Consider the following 22,435-nt stretch of genomic DNA (forward strand, 5'->3'; position numbering starts at 1 on the left):
TTAACACTTCCCAATTGCTTTGTCAATCTGTCTGTGTCTGGGGAGGGGGGAAGGGGGACTCGTGTGCTGGGCAAACGTTCAAGGTTTGAGGGGGGTACCTTTAAAGCAGAGACGACAGCACTGAAAGTTTTTGGCGCGCCCTCATGTCCTGGCCAAATACGAAGACAGCACGTACAGTTACAATTCAAACTGAATTAAAAACTACACATCCTAGTTAACATGGCAGTGCTTGTGATCCTGCATTTAACCAGCGAAACAGGGCGAAAAATCAGTCACATGACTTTGGGGCTGAGTTTCGAAAGCTTAACCTATCAGCAACAAAGCGAAACTTACACGATAACCTACCTCAAACTGTCAGTTACACAATTGTGTATGTCGCTTAAGCCATTTCTATTTGGCTTTTTAGTTATGGATGGGGGAAAGCACAAATAAAAAACAGCAAATGTGTCAGAGAGCCTTATATGAATTAATAGCAAACATAGTTTCAAATAGGTAGTTATAATAATAATAATAATAATAATAAAAAACTTCATTTTATATAGCGCCTTTAAAGGTGGCTACTCAAAGCGCTTTACAGGATGACAACAACAATAAATAAAAAGAATACACAAGATAAAACACAATTAACAATATACAGAGGAGACATGGATGGTGGTACTAAGAAAAGCAGAGGTGTGAAGAATGGAATCAGTTAAGTAAAGGCTTTTCTGAAGAAGAGGGTTTTGAGCCTGGATTTGAAGAGTTAAGAGAAGGTGACTCTCTGATATCCTTGGGGAGAGATTTCCAGAGCTTGGGGGCATAACAGGAGAAGGCCCTGTCACCCATACAATGTAGACAGGCTTGGGGGACAGTAAGGAGAGCAGAATTAGAAGAGCGAAGGTTGCGAGGTGGGGAGTAGGGCGATAATAGTTCAGACAGGTACAGAGGTGCCAAGCCATGCAGAGCCTTATAGGTGAACATGAGGATTTTAAAGTTTACATGGAATTTGACCAGAAGCCAGTGCAAGGACTCCAGGATAGGAGTAATGTGAACACTTGCACTAGACCTGGTCAGGATTCTGGCTGCTGAATTTTGGACATACTGCAGTTTGTTCAGAGTAGATTTAGATACCCCAGCGTGTAGAGCATTACAGTAGTCAATTTGAGAGAATACAAATGTGTTGATCAGCTTTTCAGCCACAGTTAATGATAGCATAGGGCGTAGTCTAGCGATATTTCGTAGGTAAAAAAAAGATGTTTTGACAGTATGCTGCACATGTGGGTCGAATGTTAAGCCAGAATCGAATATAACCCCAAGGTTTTTCAATATTGATTGAAGCTCAATTACAGAGCCATCTACAGATAGGGTTACAGGACTGGCTTTATAAAGTTGATGGGGGGTGCCAATAAGCATGACTTCAGTCTTATCGCAGTTAAGATGAAGGAAGTTTTGAGTCATCCAAACTTTTATGTCAGAGATGCAATTAGATAAAATAGAGACAGTCACATCAGTGTCAGGTTTGGTATGGATGTATATTTGAGTATCGTCAGCGTAAAAATGAAAGCTGAGGCAATGTGATCTTAAAAGCTGACCAAGTGGGAACATGTAAATGCTGAAGAGCAAGGGGCCCAGTATTGAGCCCTGAGGAACACCAGACTTAACAAGACCAATTTCAGACCTATACCCATTAAGAGAGACAAAGTGACAGCGATCAGTGAGGTAAGATTTGAACCATTTGAGAGCAGTGTCAGAAACTCCAAACATAGTCTCAAGACGAGAAAGTAAGATGTCATGGTCAACAGTGTCAAAAGCAGCACTGAGATCAAGGAGGATGAGTATAGAAAGAGAACCAGAACCAGAAGCTATTAGAAGATCGTTAGTGATTTTGATCAGGGCAGTTTCTGTGCTGTGAAGTTGATGGAAGCCAGATTGGAGGGGTTCAAAAAGGTTGTTTGTCATGAGGTGGTTATGTAACTGAAGTGTGACAGCACGTTCTAGAATTTCAGCAAGAAAGGGTAAGTTGGAGATGGGGCGAAAATTGTTAAGATTGTAAAGAGCCATTTTAGGCTTTTTTGGCACCGGGGTAATGGCAGCAGTTTTGAGGACCGTTGGTATAATGCCAGTGCTCATGGATTCATGTATAATATTGAGGACAATGGGACAGAGAGAAGAGAAACAGGACTGGAATAAAGTGGTGGGAATGGGATCTAAAATAGATGTGGTGGGTTTCATGCGTGTAACTAGTTTATTGAGGGATGCTAAGTTAAGAAGAGAGAGGCTGCACAGAAGGGAACCAGAGAATTTGGATGAGGAGGGAGGAGGTATGGAAATGATATGCGTAGTGGAGAGAATGTGATGCCGGATGTTGTCAATCTTAGAACTAAAGAAATCTAAAAATGTGTTGCAAATTTGTGATGAGGCAGGTAATGTGGTGGGGCAGTTTGGCTTGAGCAGTCTGTTGATGGTGGAGAAAAGATGTCTGGGGTTGTTTTGGTGATTTTCAATGATGTGAGAGAAGTAGGTAGATCTAGCAGACTCTATAGTAACCTTATATTCAGATAAGTAATCTCTCCAAGCCTGATAATGTACATTTAGGCTAGAATGAAGCCACCTACGCTCAAGTTTGCCAGAGGCTGCCTTCATGGACCACAGCTGGTCATTGAACCAGGGGGCAGGGTGAGAGAAGGAGATGGTTTGAGTTTTTAAAGGAGCAAAGGTGACGAGGGTAGATAAAAGAGCACTGTCAAGTAACTGTATTTTGTCCTCTAGAGCAGTCTCAAACTTTTTGGACCAAGTACCACCCCTAATCCAACAAAAGCATCCAAGTACCACCTACAAGTCATCATCTCATAGGAACCCCAGAAATTCTCAATGACCAACATGAGCGTGCGTGCACACACACTCACACATACATATAATAAATATTATAATAATAAACTTTATTTGATATAGCACCTTTAAAGGTGGCTTCTCAAAGTGTTTTACAGAAAAAAAAACATTAACAACAACTAATAAAAAAACACCATTTCAGTGAGAGGGGTGAGCCTGTTTACTTGAGCAAAGCAGATGTAAAATTAATTTTTTGAGCCTTGATACAATTCACAACAGAGTCTCACATATATTAAATCGTCAGGCATTTTCTTGACGGCAAAGGTCTCGCGGTGGATGTTGTAATGCGTACATTAATTTCTGGAGCAACCTCTCTAATTCGTGCAACTACACCGTTATGTGGGCTTGTCATTGCTCTAGCACCGTCTGTACAAACTCCCACACATTTTATCCAGTCAATGCCATTCTCTTCGATAAATTCATTCAGAAGCTGAAATATGTGCTCTCCTGTAGTTCCTGTTGGTAGCGGTTTACAGAACAGAAAGTCCTCATGGGACATGGCCTCAAACTCGTATCTAATGTAAACGAGCAAATTGGCCAAATCGACTACAGACTCATCTAATTGCAGTGAAAAACATCTTAACGCGCTATCAGTGTACTTTTGATATAATCCTTCATTTCAATAATTCTATGAATTAGGAGGGGGGCAGCAGGTCGAGCTGTTTAGCAGCTTTTTCTCTACACATAATACGTGTTAGCTCTTTTGCCAACGGTAAATAAGGTTCTTCAAAAATAGTGTAGCTTACCTGCTTTAGCAATCCGCAAGCTTGCATTTTTCTGCGTTTCCGTTATTTCCGTATTTATTTAAAGTTTTTATTTCATGCGCATTGGAGCGAAACACAGAGACGCTCGGTGTATTTTTTTCAAATTAGAACAGTTCTTAAATATTTTTCTGTTATCACGCTTTCGTGTGCTCACAAGATTAACTGCGTTCATAGCACGTATTTCTATGCATTCCTGTGTTTACAACGTTGGCATTGTTCCAAAATCACGCACATTCTCCTTTCTCCCTATTTGCTGGAGATACAGTAGCTTTTTTTAAATACAATTGGTCACTTGCATCCGTAGCACGCATTCCTATAGAGTGGTATAGAATTACAGAGTATCTCTTGTGTCCACTGAAGTATTAGCGCGCACTGTATCGTAGCACGTAGGCTGCGTATTCGACACGTATTAAAATACAAAATATGAAAACCCGTCCCGATTTTTCAACGCACTTGACACAGTTCCAGGGTCATTTGGCGTACCACCTGGCGGCACTCCACGTACCACTGCCGGTACGCCTACCACAGTTTGAGAACCACTGCTCTAGAGGGTCAGAGGAAGAGAAACAAGATAAGGAGGACAGAACAGAATTTGCAGACCTTGGGTGATTAGATTGATAGTTAGATTGATTAGATTTTGGAGGAGGGTGTGAGAAGAGTGACAAACTAGTATACTTTGAATCTTTTTTTCTGAACCAGGGAAAATCTGATCATGTTTCTCTATAACAATAATAACAAACTTTATTTTATATAGCTCCTTTAATAGTCACATCTCAAAGCAATACAGTAGGGATAAAAACAGTTATAAGGACCACAGATTACAAAGTAAATACATATAAGAAAGACAAGCAGTTGGAAGTGCTACTGAAATTAGAAAATGAAGCAGATACAGACACTAAATAAGTCTTCTGAAAAGAAAGGTTTTGAGGTTAGGTTTAAATGCACTCAGAGTAGTTGACTCTGATATCACTTGGGATACAAATCCAGAGCTCTGGGATGCAGCTAGAGAAGGTCCTATCACCCACAGAATGTAGATGTTCTTGAGGACAGCTGGAAGACCAGAGACAGATGGACAAAGGTTGCAAGGTGGGGAGTAGAAAGATAATAAGCCAGATAGGTACTAAATGAGGATTAGGGTTTTGAAGTTGACTCGAAACCTGATAGGAAGCCAGTGCAAGGACTTAAAGACAGGTGTAATGCAACCCAATCGTGCTTCTAGCTGTCAAATTCTGAACATATTGGAGATTTCTCAGTGTGGATTTAATTACCCGAGTGAACAGGATGTGCATTTATTAATCCTAGGAAAAAAGCCTTTCTTGATTTCTGTAGTTCCTAGTTTCTCTACTTCCCTTTAATAGAAACTATTATTCCACAATGCAGAGTACTATATTTATATATGATATTTTGTTATTTAAACAAATTATGCTTAAGTGAAAAATTAATAAAAGCGCCAATGTAAACGTCATATTTACAGTTTGTTGAAAATAAAAATGTAAAGTTCTCTATAGCTTTCTCAATCAAGTACGAGAATTCACCTAGGGAGCTGTGTAAGCATGTGTAGGCAGCAAAAGATCAGCTAAACAGGGAAGAAAACGTTTTCAGACAAAACAATGTTCCATGTGTGAAGAATACAGATCCCCAATTCAATTGCACCCTAAACCTAGAATATACACAAAGCACTTTACAGTAGATGATCAGGTGTTTCGCAGACGTAGGGATAATACATAATTCTGGCTTTATGAATTCACACCTGGGATTCGATTAATTCAAAATAAGTTTAAAAAAAAACTGAAACAGGTACTAGATCTTTTTTTATATTAAAGTTATATCACTGGGCAGTAGTGGAAGGTACGCTATTTTGTCGGCAACCTGCTAATCTGCTTAACACCTGTAAAAAAACATGATTTTATTAATGTACAGAATGCGTGTTGCGTTTACAAAATGTAAATGTAAAATGGTTACAAAAGTGTTTCGAATGTTTAATTAAGAAGTAAAAAGAAGAGCTTACACAAAGACTGAAACTACTGTATAGAAAAACGAGTGTTAAGAAAAAACAGGACATTTGATTGCTGCTTGTCTTATATTTATTTTAAGAAATGAAATAAAAAATAAGTTACAATGACATGTTCCTGCCTTACTCAAACATTGCGTGACTTTAAAAGCTGTAAAAAATTGTTTAGATAGCAGAGTCACCTTGCTCTTACAAGCAGCTCTGTTAACAGGATGTTTTTAAAAAGCTCACTTTTAATGGGCTAATCCTTCAGTCATTCTCTTTGAATCAGCTGGTCAGGTGACTGAGGGTGACTGACACAAACTTCCCACTGCATTCTGGGGAATGTAGTTTTGACAAGAACTTCCATCTTGTCTCTATCTATCACTCTCTCACAATTCATCATGTGTGAATGAGTCAAATGGAAAATAAAACGTGTTTACAAAGATATCGGATTACAGTACAGTTGGTTATGCATGATTAGCAACATGGGGTCATTGTTATGATTTCTCTATTATCATCAAATCCCTCAATTCGTTCACTTGTGGTTATTTTGGAAACATTTTGACAAGTTACTTGTAACTGCATTGCTGTCGATATTGTAGCAATAGACAAAACGAGATGGAATTTGTAATGTAGGGTGCTGTGAACGAGTTAAATTGTTTATGCAGGTCAAATACATTTATTTCCCACAAGCTATACTGTATTGGCAGTACAGTAGCGGTTTGAAATTATTCGTAATATAGTGTCCATAATATTTGTTATTTTAGTTTTCAAAGAAATGTTTATTTGTTAAAGGAAATCTCATGGTGACAGCTGGGTTTGAACCCCCGACCTCCAGCATGCAAGGCACAAACCTAAGAATTGCAGAGTTAAACTGATGCAGACATTTACAAAAAGTACTACTGTGATAATGTGCGCTATATAAATATAACTATATAGTTATTAATTTCTTTAGATACGCAATTACATATTACATTCCCTATTAATCAAATTCTAAAAAGTATGCATTTTTTACTATGATAATGAGCACAAATATTCATAGGAAATGTTAAAACATAATATTTTTTATATATATAAATATAAAAACTTAATATAGTCAGAAGGAGCACAGAAGAACTTTTTCAAAATAACCACATTATGTAACCGAATGAAAGACTTTGATGCTTAAAATGTTTAGGAAGAAACTGGTGTGTATTTTTTGTTTAAACTACCAATACCAGCTATATACAGTTTACAGAACATGTTTATGTTCCTAAATTAATATTGTTTATGACCTTCAGACGCGTTTTGCTCCTCTTCTTTTTATGCTCAGCTACTAAAATTTCCCTTTAGTTACAAAATTCCATATAAATATTCAATATTAAGTGGATTAAAACATGAGCAGTAAAGATTAAGTTATTAAATCGTTTCACTAACAACCAGTGCACCACGAGTGCCACTGGCGGTCATTTTGGCCATTTTGGTACTGTGGTACATCGCGGTGAACTATGGGTAATTTCACGCAGTACGGGGTTGTACCATGCATTTTGAATCTGTAACATCTCTCTAAAGCCAAATTGTATCATGTTTGTGAGTTAGTATTTGTAGGGGTTTTTATGTTCTTGTTTCTCTTTCAAGCACACTAAATGTGCTAAATGTGCTAAATGTGAAGTATTAGGTCTTCCATCATGTCCTTCTCTGTGCCAGTACTCCTTGCAGATTTCTACTGACCAGCAAATCCTCCTAAAAGATAGCTGTATTCGTGATTCCCTCTTGGATCCATAGCAGAATGCAGCATCCAACTCAGATGGTGTCCAGCTCGAGAGGAGGGAGGAGAATAGGATAGTACATACATCAGAACAGATGTATCTACCTGGAAAGCCAACAGTGTGACACACAATGGCATGTACAGCAGCACCAGCAGCCATAGTTGCAACGAGCTATGATGTAAGGTGTGAGTAGTCTAGGCTGAAGTAATAGGTTTTCAGTCTGGATTTAAATCCTGAGATTGACTCGGTATTCCCTATGTAGGCTGGCAGACTATTCCAAAATCTAGGGGCCCTGTAGCTAAAGGCTTTACCGCCAGCTGTTTTTTTATTAATATGTGGAATAAGAAAAAGACCTGCATTCTGTGATCTAAGTGGGCGACTTGGATTGTATACATTAATCAGCTCCATTAAATAGACAGGTGCCTGACCTCTGAGAGCTTTATTAGTAAAATAATTTTGAAGTCTGCTCTGAACCTAACAGGAAGCATACTTTCTAGTCCTGGTAACAATTCTAGCTGCCCCATTTTGAATTCGCTGTAAGGTGTTGAAGGTGCGATAGGTGCTCCCTGATAGTAGGGCATTACAGTAATCTAATCTCCTGTATACAAAAGCATGTATTCGTTTCTCTGTGTCTTGAGTGGAAAGAAAATACCTTAGTTTTGCAATGTAGGAAGCACACCTTCGATACTGCATTAACATGAGAGTTAAATGAGAGCCCTGTGTCTAAGGTGATGCATAAGTTACTTGCCGAATCTTTGAGGCAGAATTTTAAACCCTCACCGTTGAGTGTTAAAGTTATAGCAGTCCTGTCTGCACTGTTGCCTCCAAACAACAGAACCTCAGTTTTATCAGAGTTGGATGACAAAAATGTTTTCACACATCCAAGACCTTACTTCATTAATGCGATTGGCTAAAGTGACAATTGATGAATTGTCATTGGGTGTAATTGAAATGTATATTTGAGTGTCATCAGCATAGGAATGAAAGTTAATATTATGCTTTCGTATTATTCTACCTAGTGGCAACATGTACAGAGAGAACAATACTGGTCTGAGCACTGATCCCTGTGGTATCCCAAATTTGACTGGTGACAGTGACGAAGCGGTACAAATATTAGATGTTTGAACATAGTGAAAACGGTTAGTTAAATAGTAGGTAAACCACCTAAGAACAGTTCCACACAGGCCAACCTCAGTCTCAAACCTGTGTAGCAAAATACAATGGTCAACTGTGTCAAAGGCAGAACTATGATTTAGGAGCACAAACATTCCCTGTATGAGTTGCTAACAGAATATAATTTACAACTCTTGTAAATGCAGTTTCAGTGCTATGGTTTCAAAGTTGTTTTCGTGATAAACATGTTAGCATTCACTGGGATGCCCAAATCATGTCCAAGTTTCTTTGTCCAAAATATATTAAAGTCAGCCAGTTAGCAAATATCAGTATTTTTTTGTAAAATGTGCAGAACAGTTCCTTTTAGATCTTGAGATGAGAGATCAGAAGTATGAATAAGGATGAAGTGTATTTGATTCCATTTTTGAATATGGGAAAGTGAGGAAGTGAAAAGGTTAATAATAAGTCCTTACACTTACAGAGTGCTTTTCTGGAAACTCCACTCAAGCGCTTTACAGGTAATGGGGACTCCCCCCCACCATCACCAATGTGCAGTATCCACCTGGATTATGCAACAGCAGCCATAGTGTGCCAGTACTCTCACCACACATCAGGTAACAGTGAGGAGGAGAACGGAGTGACAAAGTAAATTTATAGATTTGCATTATTAGGAGGCCATGATTGGTAAAGGCCAGTGGGAAATTTGGCCTGGATGCCAGTGTAACCTTCTTTTTACTAGAAAAACACTGAGATTTTTAATGACCACAGAGAGTAGGACCTTGGTTTTGCATCTCATCTGAAATACAGTGCTTTACAGTATAGTGTCCCCATCATGGGGCATTAGGACCTACACAGACAGTGGGGTGAGCACCCCTGCTGGCCCCACAAACACCTCTTCCAGGAGCAACTTTAGTTTTTCCAGGAAGTCTTTTCATCCAGGTACTGATCAGGCTCATACCTGCTTAGCTTCAGTGGGTTGCCAGTTGTGAGTTGCAGGGATGGCTGCTGGTCAGAAAATGAATGTTTAATTTAATACAAAATGAGACTAAACCTCCCCTGTCCTCCTTCTTCTTTACATTTTATATATATATATCATTTTTGGATTTGCTATTTGCCTATGCTGTTCTCAGCCAGAAAAGGCTTTAATGCGGATGCTCATAATACTGAGCTTGTACCTTTTGTGTTGGTAATAAACTCATTTGTGAAGCAAATGCTAAACTGCTAATTTAATTTGAATAACCTGACATGTAACAGAATAGCACAACTGTTTTTTTGGGACATGTAGAATAGAAATGCCACAATTCCTGACTGATTTCATTGTAACTTAACATTTTGTTTGTATTTTCTATTTCCCTGTCTTGCTCTCAGAATAACCTTCAAATTGTGGATGTACATAATACCGAGCTTGTACTTTTCTGCTGGTAAAAAACAAAGGAGCAAAGGAAATGCCACAATCCCTGACTGGTTTCATTGTAATTTAACAAACCTGACTCTGGGTCTAAGAAGGCTGAAGCCAAGTTAACACATTATTGTGCTTTGCAGTGAAAGCAGTAAAATGTACCATTCTCCTAAAACTAGGCACTGAGAGGTTCTCAGCAGTGAACCTTGTTGTCAGTTTTACTGTAATTCTAAAACAAAATCTTCAAAATGAGCCATAAAGATTTTATTTATGAATTCTAAATGTGGTTTTATAAAGGATATTTTTAAGAATATATTTTAAAAAATAAATCTCAAAAAGAGCGGGTCTCCCAATAGTTTATTCTGTCTGCTTTTTTCAGTAATATTTGATGTGTATATTTCTCAGATTAAACCACATGGCTACATAAATATCTTGGATATGATACATACAATAAAAGATAAAAAGTTGTTACACCTTTTAGATATGCTGCTGCCAGTGTTCTGTGTTTCCAAAATCAGTGTCTGTATTGTCTTGCAAGTGTAGTGTGCTCTCTGAAGGCACCAGTTCTGTAGGGTTTGGGCATTTACTGGGACAATTATTAATTGTAGCAGTAAATCACAAAATGATTATTTTGATGGCTTTAGAATCCAACCATGCGATATAACTCAAACAACGCACACACACAGGTACTGATACACGAGGATACATTTATTAATACATAGAATATGCATATAAACCTAACAGATCTTATCGAGAGGGTTATCAGAATACAAAAGGTATATATTCAGTCAGTTACAAAGAGTTACATATATCAAGAGGACATACGTTCAGTATATCATTCATTTAGACCGTTTCGTAAATGAACTTGGTTATAACTTCTACATTATATACTCAAAACAAGTACATAACTCTTAGGAATTAAATTGATATCAACTGGTTGGGATAACAATTGAATTCTCAAGCAGTAATGCATTGAAGTTGAATACTCATCCAATCTCTGGGGATTCAGATCTCCTGCGGGCACAAAGAAACAGTTGCAGGCTGTTGCTGTCCAATCCGCGCTCTCTGGCTCGGTGCCAGGCTGTGCTGTGCGGCTTGCGACGGTGCGCTGCTGATGCTCACTGACCGGCTAGTTAGTGTTGGCTTTAACTAGCAAAGGAGAAAAGATGACTGTGAGTCCCAGCAAGTCAGGAAGAAGACCGGTTCGTTTCTGATGAAGCGCTAGTTCTGAATAGTGATTCAGCTGTCCACAGTTCTGACCTGTTCACGAGGCTTGCTGCTGATGCTAACCTCGGGTGGATCCTCTGGTTACTCTCTGGCAACCTCCGCTCTTGACTCTTAGAACAAAGGAAAGTTCTGGCCCTCGGACACACTGGCCGTTCCGTGGTTGTCCGGGCTGAGTCTCAGGATAGTCAGGAGGCGCGCTGCGAGAATGTCCTGCCCTTGGGAGCCTTCTGCTCCTGGGCCGTCCTGCCCTGGAATTCTCCTTTGAATTCCCTTTAGAATAGTCCACAGAATTCAGAATCCAGTCTCAGGCTCTCTGTGTTGCCTGTTTTTACCTGGAGGAAATTCAGCTCGTTGATTGGCTGAAAGTTCCATGGGCATCAGAGTCCCACGTGGGTTACTCGGCCCTACCAGTCCCTGATTGGTTGATCAAGGTGAGATATGAGTCACTTACTCCTGACACTTAGGAATGCAGTCCAGATGTCCATCTGGCACTCCCTAGACAGATAGGCGCCAATGGATGACCACTGATCATGATAGCCAGGCTTAGCTAAGTGCATCCCCCTTTGGGAGCTGTCCCTTATCAAAGGAAATCTTAAATCAGCCTGCATGAATAGTTTCTCTGTGGCTGCACCACAGAGATTAACAGAGATGGGACCATTTGGGAAAGCTCAGAACACTTAATTCTTTCTTATTAATAAGCCTCGCCACTACACAAGTAACAGGAATACATAAAGTACAGTATGTTCCGAATAGGTATTTTGAAGTTGCTGATGGTTTTCTCCTGGTGTCTTTGGCAGAAAGTGGACAATGTAAATCTGGATCTGTCGGATGACGAGGAACTAAGGGAGCAGCTGGATATGCACTCTATTATTGTGTCCTGCATAAATGATGAACCACTCTTCACTGCAGAACAGGTACCTGTTCAGCTTTCACTTAGACGCCACCATTTTAATACCTTTCAGTTAAATGTTTGTGTTATTGACTGTTTTTTTGTCAATTAATGGTTATTTTATGTGAAACACAAGTATGTTTGTCCCTTCCTAAACAAGCTCAATTCAGAAAAGTAAACTCATAAGCACAATTTAATGAGAATTAAATTATTCACATTATCTAATAACATTTTAGGTTTTTGTGTTAGGTCACAATTTTTTTAATTTGTATTCCAACTTTACTCCACAAACATGTTTCTGCAACTTCCTTAAGATGATCTTTTTGCGAATGTGTTAATGGTTAATTAATGGCAGGATAAATGTTTTTTTAATGTCTAGTTTAACTTGCAGTTCTGAACTAGACAGGGATCCGACCATTGAGTAATGTTGTAAAGGTCCTGGGCTTCCCATTACTCTTAACTCTGCAGTCATTTGCCCTGTTACTTTCCTTATCCTTAATATAGTTGCTGTAGTTTTGAAACAAATTTCAGTGTCTATTTGTGAAGATTTCCTCTTTGTTTAAATTACTTAGTCAATGCCTAAAATCTCAAAGTAAATGAACACCTGCACAATTTCATTATTTTCCCTTGGACATTTCTTAGAATAGAATTCTTACAGAATAGATCAGACTTGCTGAAAAAATATTATTTGAAAATCTGTATGAGCTCAGAGTTTGGTCAGCTACACAAGTCCTTATGAAGTGCTTATATTAATTTGTCAGAATAGATCAACTGAATAGATTAGAATAGATCAATAGATCACTGAAGCTAAGCGGGTGGAGACCTCCCGGGAAAAACTAAGGTTGCTGCTGGAAGAGGTGTTAATGGGGCCAGTAGGGGGCGCTCACCCTGCGGTCCATGTGGGTCCTAATGCCCCAGTATAGTGACGGGGACACTATACTGTAAACAGGCACCGTCCTTCGGATGAGACGTAAAACCGAGGCCTGACTCTCCGTGGTCATTAAAAATCCCTGGGCGTTTCTTGAAAAGAGTACGGGTGTAACCCTGGCGTCCTGGCCAAATTTCCCATTGGCCCTTACCAATCATGGCCTCCTAATAATCCCCCTCTCTGAATTGGCTACATTACTCTGCTCTCCTCCCCACTGATAGCTGTTGTGTGGTGAGCGTTCTGGCGCACTATGGCTGCCGTTGCATCATCCAGGTGGATGCTGCACATTGGTGATGGAGGGGAGTCCCCATTACCTGTAAAGCGCTTTGAGTGGAGTGTCCAGAAAAGCGCTATATAAGTGTAAGCAATTATTATTATTAACTGTGCATTAATGACTGAGAGACTGGAATTTTATTACCTGACACTAGCATTACATGGCCTGTTTATTCTTTGTGTATAAAAATAGTCATCAGGAGTTCTATACATCAGTAACAGATATCAGAGTTTTTAAGGGGACAGCAATTGTAGTACAATTATGATTTCAAATACCTTCAATAAGTGTAGGCCATGCTATGGGATTTTGGTCTGATCCAAGTTATGTACGTTTTATTTCAGCTAAGGCCCTACAGGAAATATGATCAGTTTAGTCTTCTTTTTCATAGTAATGAGCATGAACTAAAGGCTAAATTGGTTTGTTTTCTGTGTTTGATTTAAAGAACAGGATTTTTTTTAAGTGCACTGCTACCCTTTGAAAATAATGCTTATTGCAAGTATTGGTTCAGCCTTGCCCTAGGCATTGAGTTAAAAAAAACTGACAATCTACTGTATTTGAAACTACAAGGTGCTTGTGAACAGCAAGCACTGAGTGCTGTATGAGATTCTAGAGAATATAACCTTTGCTAAGGATTCACTTGAAAATAAAAAGAAGAAGGAAACATTCTAGAATGTGTTGTGGGAAAGCCCTTCAGGTAATTCAAGTTTCTGGTCTTTTCTTGATTTTATTATTCTTCCAAGCATTGCAGAGAACCCCTTTGTATTTTAGTTTGATGTTTTTGTGCGGGCACAAATTGGAGATTGTGCAAAAGTTATATCCATCTATACATAGTAGGCCGGGTGGATATAGTAGATTCAGTGAGGTGTTTTTTGGTGTAGTTGGTACTGTACTTTCATTTTCTTTCTAAACTTTTCTTTCAACACATTAACATATTGAATGACCAAAAGTATTCATCATAATTACTATTTAGTTACTGAAGGTATTGAGGCCTGCTTCTGTGTTCATTACATAATAAATACATTGGTTTAACCTGAGTGGTTACAGGCACAATAACAATAAATATACTGGTTACAAAACCATCCAAAATATAGGGTTCGGCTCATAACTTATGATGCATTTGTTTCAGTGAGGGGACAACGCTTTTCAGATTTTGTCAGCAGTTAATAATGGAAATTGTCTATTATTCATCAGCAACCACATAGATCTCTTCAGGAACCAGTAGGGCTCCAGGTCAGATTCTGCATGAGCTCTTAAATATTAATATGAACTAATTATTTACTTAACTTTGCTAAATCAAACCTTTTTTTTTTTGAAGAGGTGAACAGTATAAGATTTCTAAAATCTGGTCGACTGCGATCCACAAGGCCATACTGCTAGATCTATGAAGGAAGACATGGTTAATTTTACCACATTTTTTCTGCCATGTCATCCAAAAAGAACACTTCTTTTAAAAAAATAACTTAATATTAAGATTATTCCCATTAAATGGCTTTACAAAGTGCTTATTTTGGGCAGCTTTCTTAATTTTTCTTGATAAAAAAGTGATAAAGTAATGAGCAAAATCTGTTCCTAGTCAGAAGAACACAGTGTGAGATAATTAGCCAAATGTGATTCCTTATGTGTCAATTAATTGATTGAATGCATCAACATTAAACAGATAATTTACTATTTTCTCATATTTGAGTTTATTTTAATAATTGCATTATTTTTTATATGAGAAATATGGAAAATGGTCTTACATGTTAGAAACTCCAAATGATTGATGGTCATTTTTCCTTTAATCCTGCCAGTTCTGGTGTATTGCAAGAAAACAAGGTTGTATTTCCTCCTGGGAATGTTTTCAGTGTATGCTCATCCTGTTCCCTTCTATTCCAGTTTCCTGTCTTTTCTAAGGCTCTTGCAGCTTAAAGAAACAAGTAATAGGTTTATTCCATGCTGAAAAGACAAGAAAGAAAACACAATGTTTCAGCGGTGGAGCCTTCTTCAGGTGTGAATCCTCCTGATCCTTCTTCTCCACCAAAACGTTGTGTCTTCTTTCTTCTCTTTTCAGCATGGAATAAACCTATTACTTGTTCCTTTGCAGCCTACGCATACTGACACCGCTACCCACCTGGACTCTTGCAGCTTAAGGTTTACAACAGGCCTCTTTTACAAACAATCTGCAGTTATTTTTTTTCCTGGTTGTGTTGATTATTTTTAACATCTATAGACAGTGACAGTTTTAAAAGTGTTTTTGTTCATACCTTAAAACCAACTTGAATAATTTCAAATGAAATATTTAATTTATTTTCTTGTTTCTGTCTCTGAACGCTTTTTTACTGGTAGCTCATCTCAAACATATAAAAGACTGTTTTCATTACTTATAGAAAGAAATTGTAAGTAGTTAACTATCTTGGTTAAGTAAGTTACATCCATTAAACACTTGATAAGACTAGTCTAAACACCCTACTGCTTTGTAGTGTGGACATGTTCCTATTGCTATTTTGTAGTGGATGTGCACACCTTTTAGGTGTGCTCTGAATTTGACTCAGATGAAGGTGTGTTTTTCAGCAAAGAAAATACATTTGTGAGAAAAACCAATCTTCACATAATCCAGTAGGATTGGTTTGCGTGATGATAGTGTATGTTCCTTTATTTCAACCACACTTTGCACGTACGTGCCATCTTTCACCTGATACCCAGTGATTTTGCTTCCTTGGAATTTTCAGGTAATTGAGGAGATTGAGGAAATGATGCAGGAGTCTCCTGATCCTGAAGAAGATGAGACTCCCTCTCAGTCTGATCGTCTTTCCCTGCTTTCGCAAGAGATTCACACTCTGAAGAGATCTAGCACTAACAACAGCTACGAGGAACGTGAGTAACTAGGTGGTTTCACACAGAGGGTTTCCCCTTTTGTGGTTAATAAAAAAAGGCAACAAGACTCCTATTATGGAACAAGTAATAGGTTTATTCCATGCTGAAAAAAAGAAGAAAGAGAACACAACGTTTCGGCCGTGGAGCCTTCTTCACACCTGAATGGAAACGTTGTGTTCTCTTTTTTCTTTTTTTCAGCATGGAATAAACCTATTACTTGTTCCTTTGCAGCCTACGCATGCTGACACAGCTACCCACCTGAACTACAGACTCCTATTATAACTCTCAGGTCCTTAAGATGTAAGCATTATGATAATAAATAAGGTTATGAGTTTATCACAGCAGTCATGATTTTTTTACATTGAAATCTAGAAATAAATTAGAACTCATCCTTAAAGAATGATAGGATGTGGCTGTTATTTTTCAATTGCATGTTTTAATCTTATTTTGATATGCAGAACTATACTCTTTCCCTTATCAGTCATTGATCTTATAATTTCATCCATTCTTGAATATTTTATTTAAAAAAAATCTGTGTATATTTTCTACACTTCCTTCATGTCAGAAATACCTCCTGTCCTCAGTTTCAAATACACTTCCCCATAGTTTATAATTGTCTTTTTGTTTGTGTTTCACTGCTGGTTCCTAGTTATTAATGAATGGAAGAAATTAAAATGCAATGATTTAATGCTTAGCAGGAGATCTTAAGTAGACCTTTGTTTTTAAAAAACTCTGAGTTTAAATTGGTGTGCTTCCCGTAAACGTTCCTTTTTTATTGAGAATTTATCACTATTTTTTTAAAACAGTAAACTAGAAAATAAATAGCTATGTGTCGTATACATCTCTCTAATTTGTCTAATACATCTCTTGAATGTAATTCTAAATAAGTTTAGAATAACCAAATGCATTCAATGTTTTTGTAACTCTAGGCACTCTAGGCATAACTTTATATGCTTTCTCTAAAACATTGGGGGGCATTTAGTATTAGGTATAGTATAGTATTAGGACTTGAGTAATAATGTTTCTTTAGCCCTGTTCTGATGCATTATTAGGAAGCCAGTAAAAATGTTCAGCTATGTCATTCACCAAGACACTAATGCAGTATGAATATGGCCCAAAGCTTGCAGTAACTTTAAAGCATAAAGGACAAAGTTGTAGAGGTAATACAAGCAGCAAAGATTACATCTCAGTCCAGAGATCTCAATACAGCTCCAGGAACAGTTTCTTACCGAAGCCTTAACATTAATTGTTTGGTTTGGTTTGTTTCCCAAATTATTTCATGAACAGAGGCCTCTTAGCAACTTAGAAATCCTATCTAAAATGAGAAGATTACATGCAAAATTATAGCTTCAAAATAACTTTCCGGAAAAAATAAGTATCATTAAATTTTATCTGTTCACATCAAGTAGTTTCTAAAGAGAGCAAATGTGATCATTTTACTTATAAAAGTTTAAATGAAGTGCCAATGAAAGACACATTTCACAGTTAAAATCCAAATAATTTCCACTAGAAATTTGATAGTGCCGAGTTTTAAACTGCAGAAGAGTAATATTGATAGATGGATCAAGAGTGGGTACAGAAGAAAGGAGCAACGGGTGATTAAGATTGAAAATAATTAAATAAAGTTAGTCAGTACTCCCTAGATAACTATTTATTAGATCAAGTTTTTTTTGGTTTCTAAGAACATCAGAACAGTGACAAAATAATTAATAACACTATAACAACTTGCCCCTTCTTCCTCCAAAACTACATTAAACTGACCTGCATCAGCCTTTAATTTATTCTCCAATGTTTGTTTTAATTAATTATTTCAGAGAGAATAGCTACAAGATGACCCAGGAGTATTGTCTGTGGAAGGTACGAAAAGGTCTTTCCTGACTGCAGTCTCATTTTCCTCAGGGGTGAAGCGACTTTCGGTTGCAGAGCTGAATGAATTGCTGGAAGAAGTGGAGACAGCCATTAAAGACTATTCTGAGGAGCTGATCCAACAGCTGGCGTTGCGTGATGAGCTGGAGTTTGAGAAGGAGGTCAAGAACAGCTTCATCTCTGTGCTTATTGAAGTGCAGAACAAGCAGAAGGAGCACCGTGAGCTGCTCAAGAAGAAGAAGAAACTGAAGAGTACCACTTCCCAGAATGGCAAATCAGAACGGAGCCACATGCCTGGAACAGTGAGTCACTCCTCAGACAGTCTTTGAATTTTCTTTCTTATTTTTGTTAGTTCTGTTATCTCCCTTAATGCATAACAGTCACAGTTCACCTCCATATTAGGAATAAACTGCCAGAGGGAATCCAAATGATATACAGATTTAGGCTTAGAACTCTGCTGATTTTGTATCTTGGGACCCACTAATACATAGCTGAAGACAGGATACTCATGTTTAGATCCATTATATAATATCTCAGTATATTATAATAATCCTATGGATTTTGTTTGTTGTTTAACAACCTTCAAATTAATGGATCAAAAAATATACTAATTTAATACTAATTTTTGTTACTATGCAGCAAGCTCAGGCAGCACTATGGTATGTAGGTTTGTGGTACCGTCAGCTCTAGAGACATAAGTTTGATTCCAGGCTGGGGCACCGTCTGAGTGGAGTTGACGTACTGTATTCTCCCTGTGTTTTCCAGGTTTTTTTCCAGGTGATTTGGTTTTATCCTTTAATCCAAAGATCATCAGTACAGGTTAACTGGTGTCTGTGTACACCGTGTGATATAATTAATTAATTGATATAATTGCATAAGTCTAATAAATGTCTAATTTCCAGTGATTGCCATATTAGGCAATGCCCAATACTCTAAAGTTAAAGTGGTTGCTGAAAAATAGATTGCTACATATGGCAGATCCTTCTTAGCCAGTCGCGTGGTGTCAAAAGACCTATGCACATAAACCCCATGAGCCGGGCCCAATGTCAGACCAACCCTGGTGAAACTGACACCTCTGATTTTGTTTCTAACCTACTGTCCTATCTTGTTGCCCTTTTTTCTTTTATCTTAATCGAGTTCCTTCAGCCTAAAGCATTAGCAGAAGTTACTCCATTGACTGAACTCCCATCTTTTCCATAGGTCCATAAGCATTTTAACCCTAATTTTAACCCTGAGTCGACGGACAAGCACTAACCTGTTATATGGTCCCCTCTTGGTGCTAACTCCAAAACGTAACCTAACAAAATACTTGATTTGGCCACTAGACTTAAGTTTAATGACTTACACCCTAGACCAATCTTATCTCACTGAAAGACTAAACTCTAAACAAGATTAAGACTAATACAAATTTTTATTGAAAAACCTTATAAAAAAGAACCAGTCTTTTTTTTCTCTAATTATTCACAAGATAACATTTTAGAAATACCATAGAGATTACCCAGACCTTCTCCCTGATCTTGTTGTAACTTCAGTGTCCATAGCCCTGCCAGTAATCAATGTCAATGTGGAGATGATATAACTGTAGCAAAACACTGAGCACACCAAAGGAACAGACACCGCTACAGTCGTATTTGCTTAGTTTGGCCTTGTTCAATCTAAAGACACAAGAAGGATGCAAGGATGCAGTATGCAGATATTAAACAGTTCTGATATTTTATTATGGCTCCACATAACAAGAAGTGATTAAACATTTTAACATAAGATTTTGTTTTTTTTTAATAAAAGGTAGTGATTCAGGCTTGTAGTTTGTAGAACTGTAAAATGTAGAATATTTCTTTCTACAGCCTGTTCTTAGTTTGTATATGTGACCCTCATCATTTCCCTCCATACTTTGCTGTTAGGAATAGAGGGCCCCAAGGACACCCTGGCAGATCCAGAGGTACCAGTCATGGGGTGATGTATATTTGAGAGCCTTGGAGATAATGAGCAAGGTTGTGGAAGCCTTCCTCTCAGCACAAAGCTCCAGTGAGCAGAACATCCCCCAGGGTCCTGCAGTACTGACTCATCTGGGAAGTGTTGGTTTACTGAGCAGCATCTCGCATCACTGCAGCTTTTGAGATCAAAAGCCAGCTCTGACATCCCATAATGTAATTAGCCTTGTTGCTGTCTTTTTTTACTTTTGTTCCTTAAATCCTTGCTGAGGATTAGTGTACTGGCAAGCTATTTTTAGAACTTGCTTCAGCTTTTTCTTGATAAAATGATTGTATTTAGGACTTCATCCTTAATTTTGCTTTTACAAAAAGCCAGAAAACAGTTGTTTTCCTATGTGATGCACAATAAGGCTTTAATAACGAGCTAGCCAGCGTTACACAGTTTGCGATTGCAGTTAGTTTCCTAATCACAGAACTACTGGAAATTTTGGTTGTAGTGTTTTTTTAGAAAAATGTCTCTACAACATTTTCATTCAAAAGATTCCCTGAGGCAGTTTAAAAAAATTGTGTGTACCTGCTTAGCTAAGATATTTTCAAGATGTGATTCACCTTCTCAGAAAATATTTGACTTAAGAGTATCAACCCCTTTTTTTGTTTGAATATGAAACTTTTAAATGAATTGCACCATGATTCTAAAATCTTAAATGTTCTCATTATTATATGTAAATGACTTGGATCTGTTGAATTATCTATTATTTACCTAATTCTAATTAAATCAATGTATGTCATAAAAATTGGGGGAAAAAATGTAATTCACCTGACGAATTCCAGGTAAACTGCTTTTTTAGATGAGGCTGTAGAATTGTGAGCAACTAAAAAATTGTGATTACATAATATTAGAAAGCTCTACGTTATGAGCATTACTAAAGAGTTGCAAAGGACTATTTATGGGGTCTTGCATGCTTTGTCTCTGAAGTGTAGGGTTTTCCCTAGTTTTGTGTATGCATGGGCTATGTCCTGCATGATTTACTGAGTGTGCATGACATGCATGTTAATCAGAAATATAACAATGATGACTTAACAACCAAATTCTGCTTAATAACGGGGTTTTAAGTATTGGTTTGGGGTATTGGAGTCTTAGATATTTTTGGTCTTCAAGGGCCCATGTTGATAAAGGTTTCATTCCTATAACTTGGTCCCTGTGTGTACTGTCTAATTCTTTAAAAACTTCCTGCATTAAACTTTATAACTACATGTTCTTTATGTAATTGTATACCATTGACTTGGGGAGAGTTTAACTTTATTTATATGGGAGAGCTTTATTTATATGGGACTTCATTCTATTAAACTAATATGAAATTTAGTTTATATAGTTACAAATTTACAATTCAGAGTATATACAAAACAAAATAATACACATTATGTAATACAGCCAGAGAAGACAACCAAAATACCCTGTTGGTTGTCTTCTCTGGCTGCAACTAATAAAAATTGCTTAACATTTTATTGGCTATTACTTGCAGGCTGTAGGAGGCGAAACAGAACAGAAACAGAATTGTATTTGATCAGCTTCTGTTTACACGTTTTAGGTACGTAAGAGAGGTACTGTATGTGAAATACAGTACCTTGAGCCAGGGCTTTCAGTAAACATTGGATCTGTCTTTAGTCTTTTTGAAGAAGAAAAAAAATCAAATTAACCAAATACATAAAAATCATGACCACCTTAATTAACCCAATATAAGTGCATTGGTTGCTGAGCTAGATACTTCATAAATATGCCAGGATGCAAAAATGGAAAAAAAAATCCTATGGCCCTTGAAGGCTGGAGTCTCAGACTATAGCTAGACTATAGAGGCGTCTGATGTTAGCTGGTATTGATGATGTTGCTACTCGCAACTGCTTTTCCAGGTTTGCGTCGGTCAGTCTGAAGCGCAGTCGATCGAACAGCCACTTGCTATCATTGAGTTCCCTGACAGGTTTTCCCTTCACCTCCATGAACTGCTTGACTTCATCCCGCAGTTCGTAAAACACAGTGTGTTAACACTTTCGCAACGTGTACACTCCCAGCCTGCCTGGCACTGACTGCCCTCTGAGTCACGCAATACAGGCAGACGGGCTGCGGGCAGCCGGCGAGAAGCATGCGTGTCTGTTCCGTCATGTACTCGTATGTGTCCTGTCTATCCCGTAATGGACGTTCCTTGCTTGTCCCTCAAAATTAACTTTATTTTTATGATTCACAACATAAATTTATGTTGCTATGAAAAAAAATACTACATTTATTGAATTTGGCGATATGGCCAAAAACATTATCACGATAAAAATTTCATATCAGTTGATATCGATAAGTATCACAATAAATGTCAAATCATTATTTCTTTCAAGTTTAAAGGCAGATTTTTTTCTCCTGAGTGAAAGTTGAAGAAACCAGATAGTTAATTGGTGATTTAAACAACTCTTTATTTTAAGAACACATCACTTGCCAAACAGCAGAAACATTAAATAAATCTGTTAGCTGCCCAGTCTGCAACATGCACGTGCACTCGCACTGTATTTAGTGTGCATGCGCGTAGCATGCGTAAAGC

The 22,435-nt window shown here is 37.8% G+C and overlaps 1 protein-coding gene across 3 annotated transcripts in view; it reads left to right on the forward strand.

Moving 5' to 3' along the window:
- Window positions 1-22,435, forward strand: part of LOC148674695 (fasciculation and elongation protein zeta-2-like) — a 121,402-nt gene that overhangs the window by 60,060 nt on the left and 38,907 nt on the right. For all 3 annotated transcript variants that reach the window (XM_088625102.1, XM_088625101.1, XM_088625103.1), the window contains exons 3-5: window positions 11,910-12,026; window positions 15,912-16,056; window positions 17,956-18,224. In XM_088625102.1, the coding sequence (XP_088481228.1) occupies window positions 11,910-12,026; window positions 15,912-16,056; window positions 17,956-18,224 (531 nt within the window). The remainder of the gene's footprint in view (window positions 1-11,909; window positions 12,027-15,911; window positions 16,057-17,955; window positions 18,225-22,435) is intronic.

Source organism: Lepisosteus platostomus, chromosome 3, assembly GCF_059453375.1.
Source record: "Lepisosteus platostomus isolate fLepPlt1 chromosome 3, fLepPlt1.hap1, whole genome shotgun sequence".
Taxonomy (NCBI): domain Eukaryota; kingdom Metazoa; phylum Chordata; class Actinopteri; order Semionotiformes; family Lepisosteidae; genus Lepisosteus; species Lepisosteus platostomus.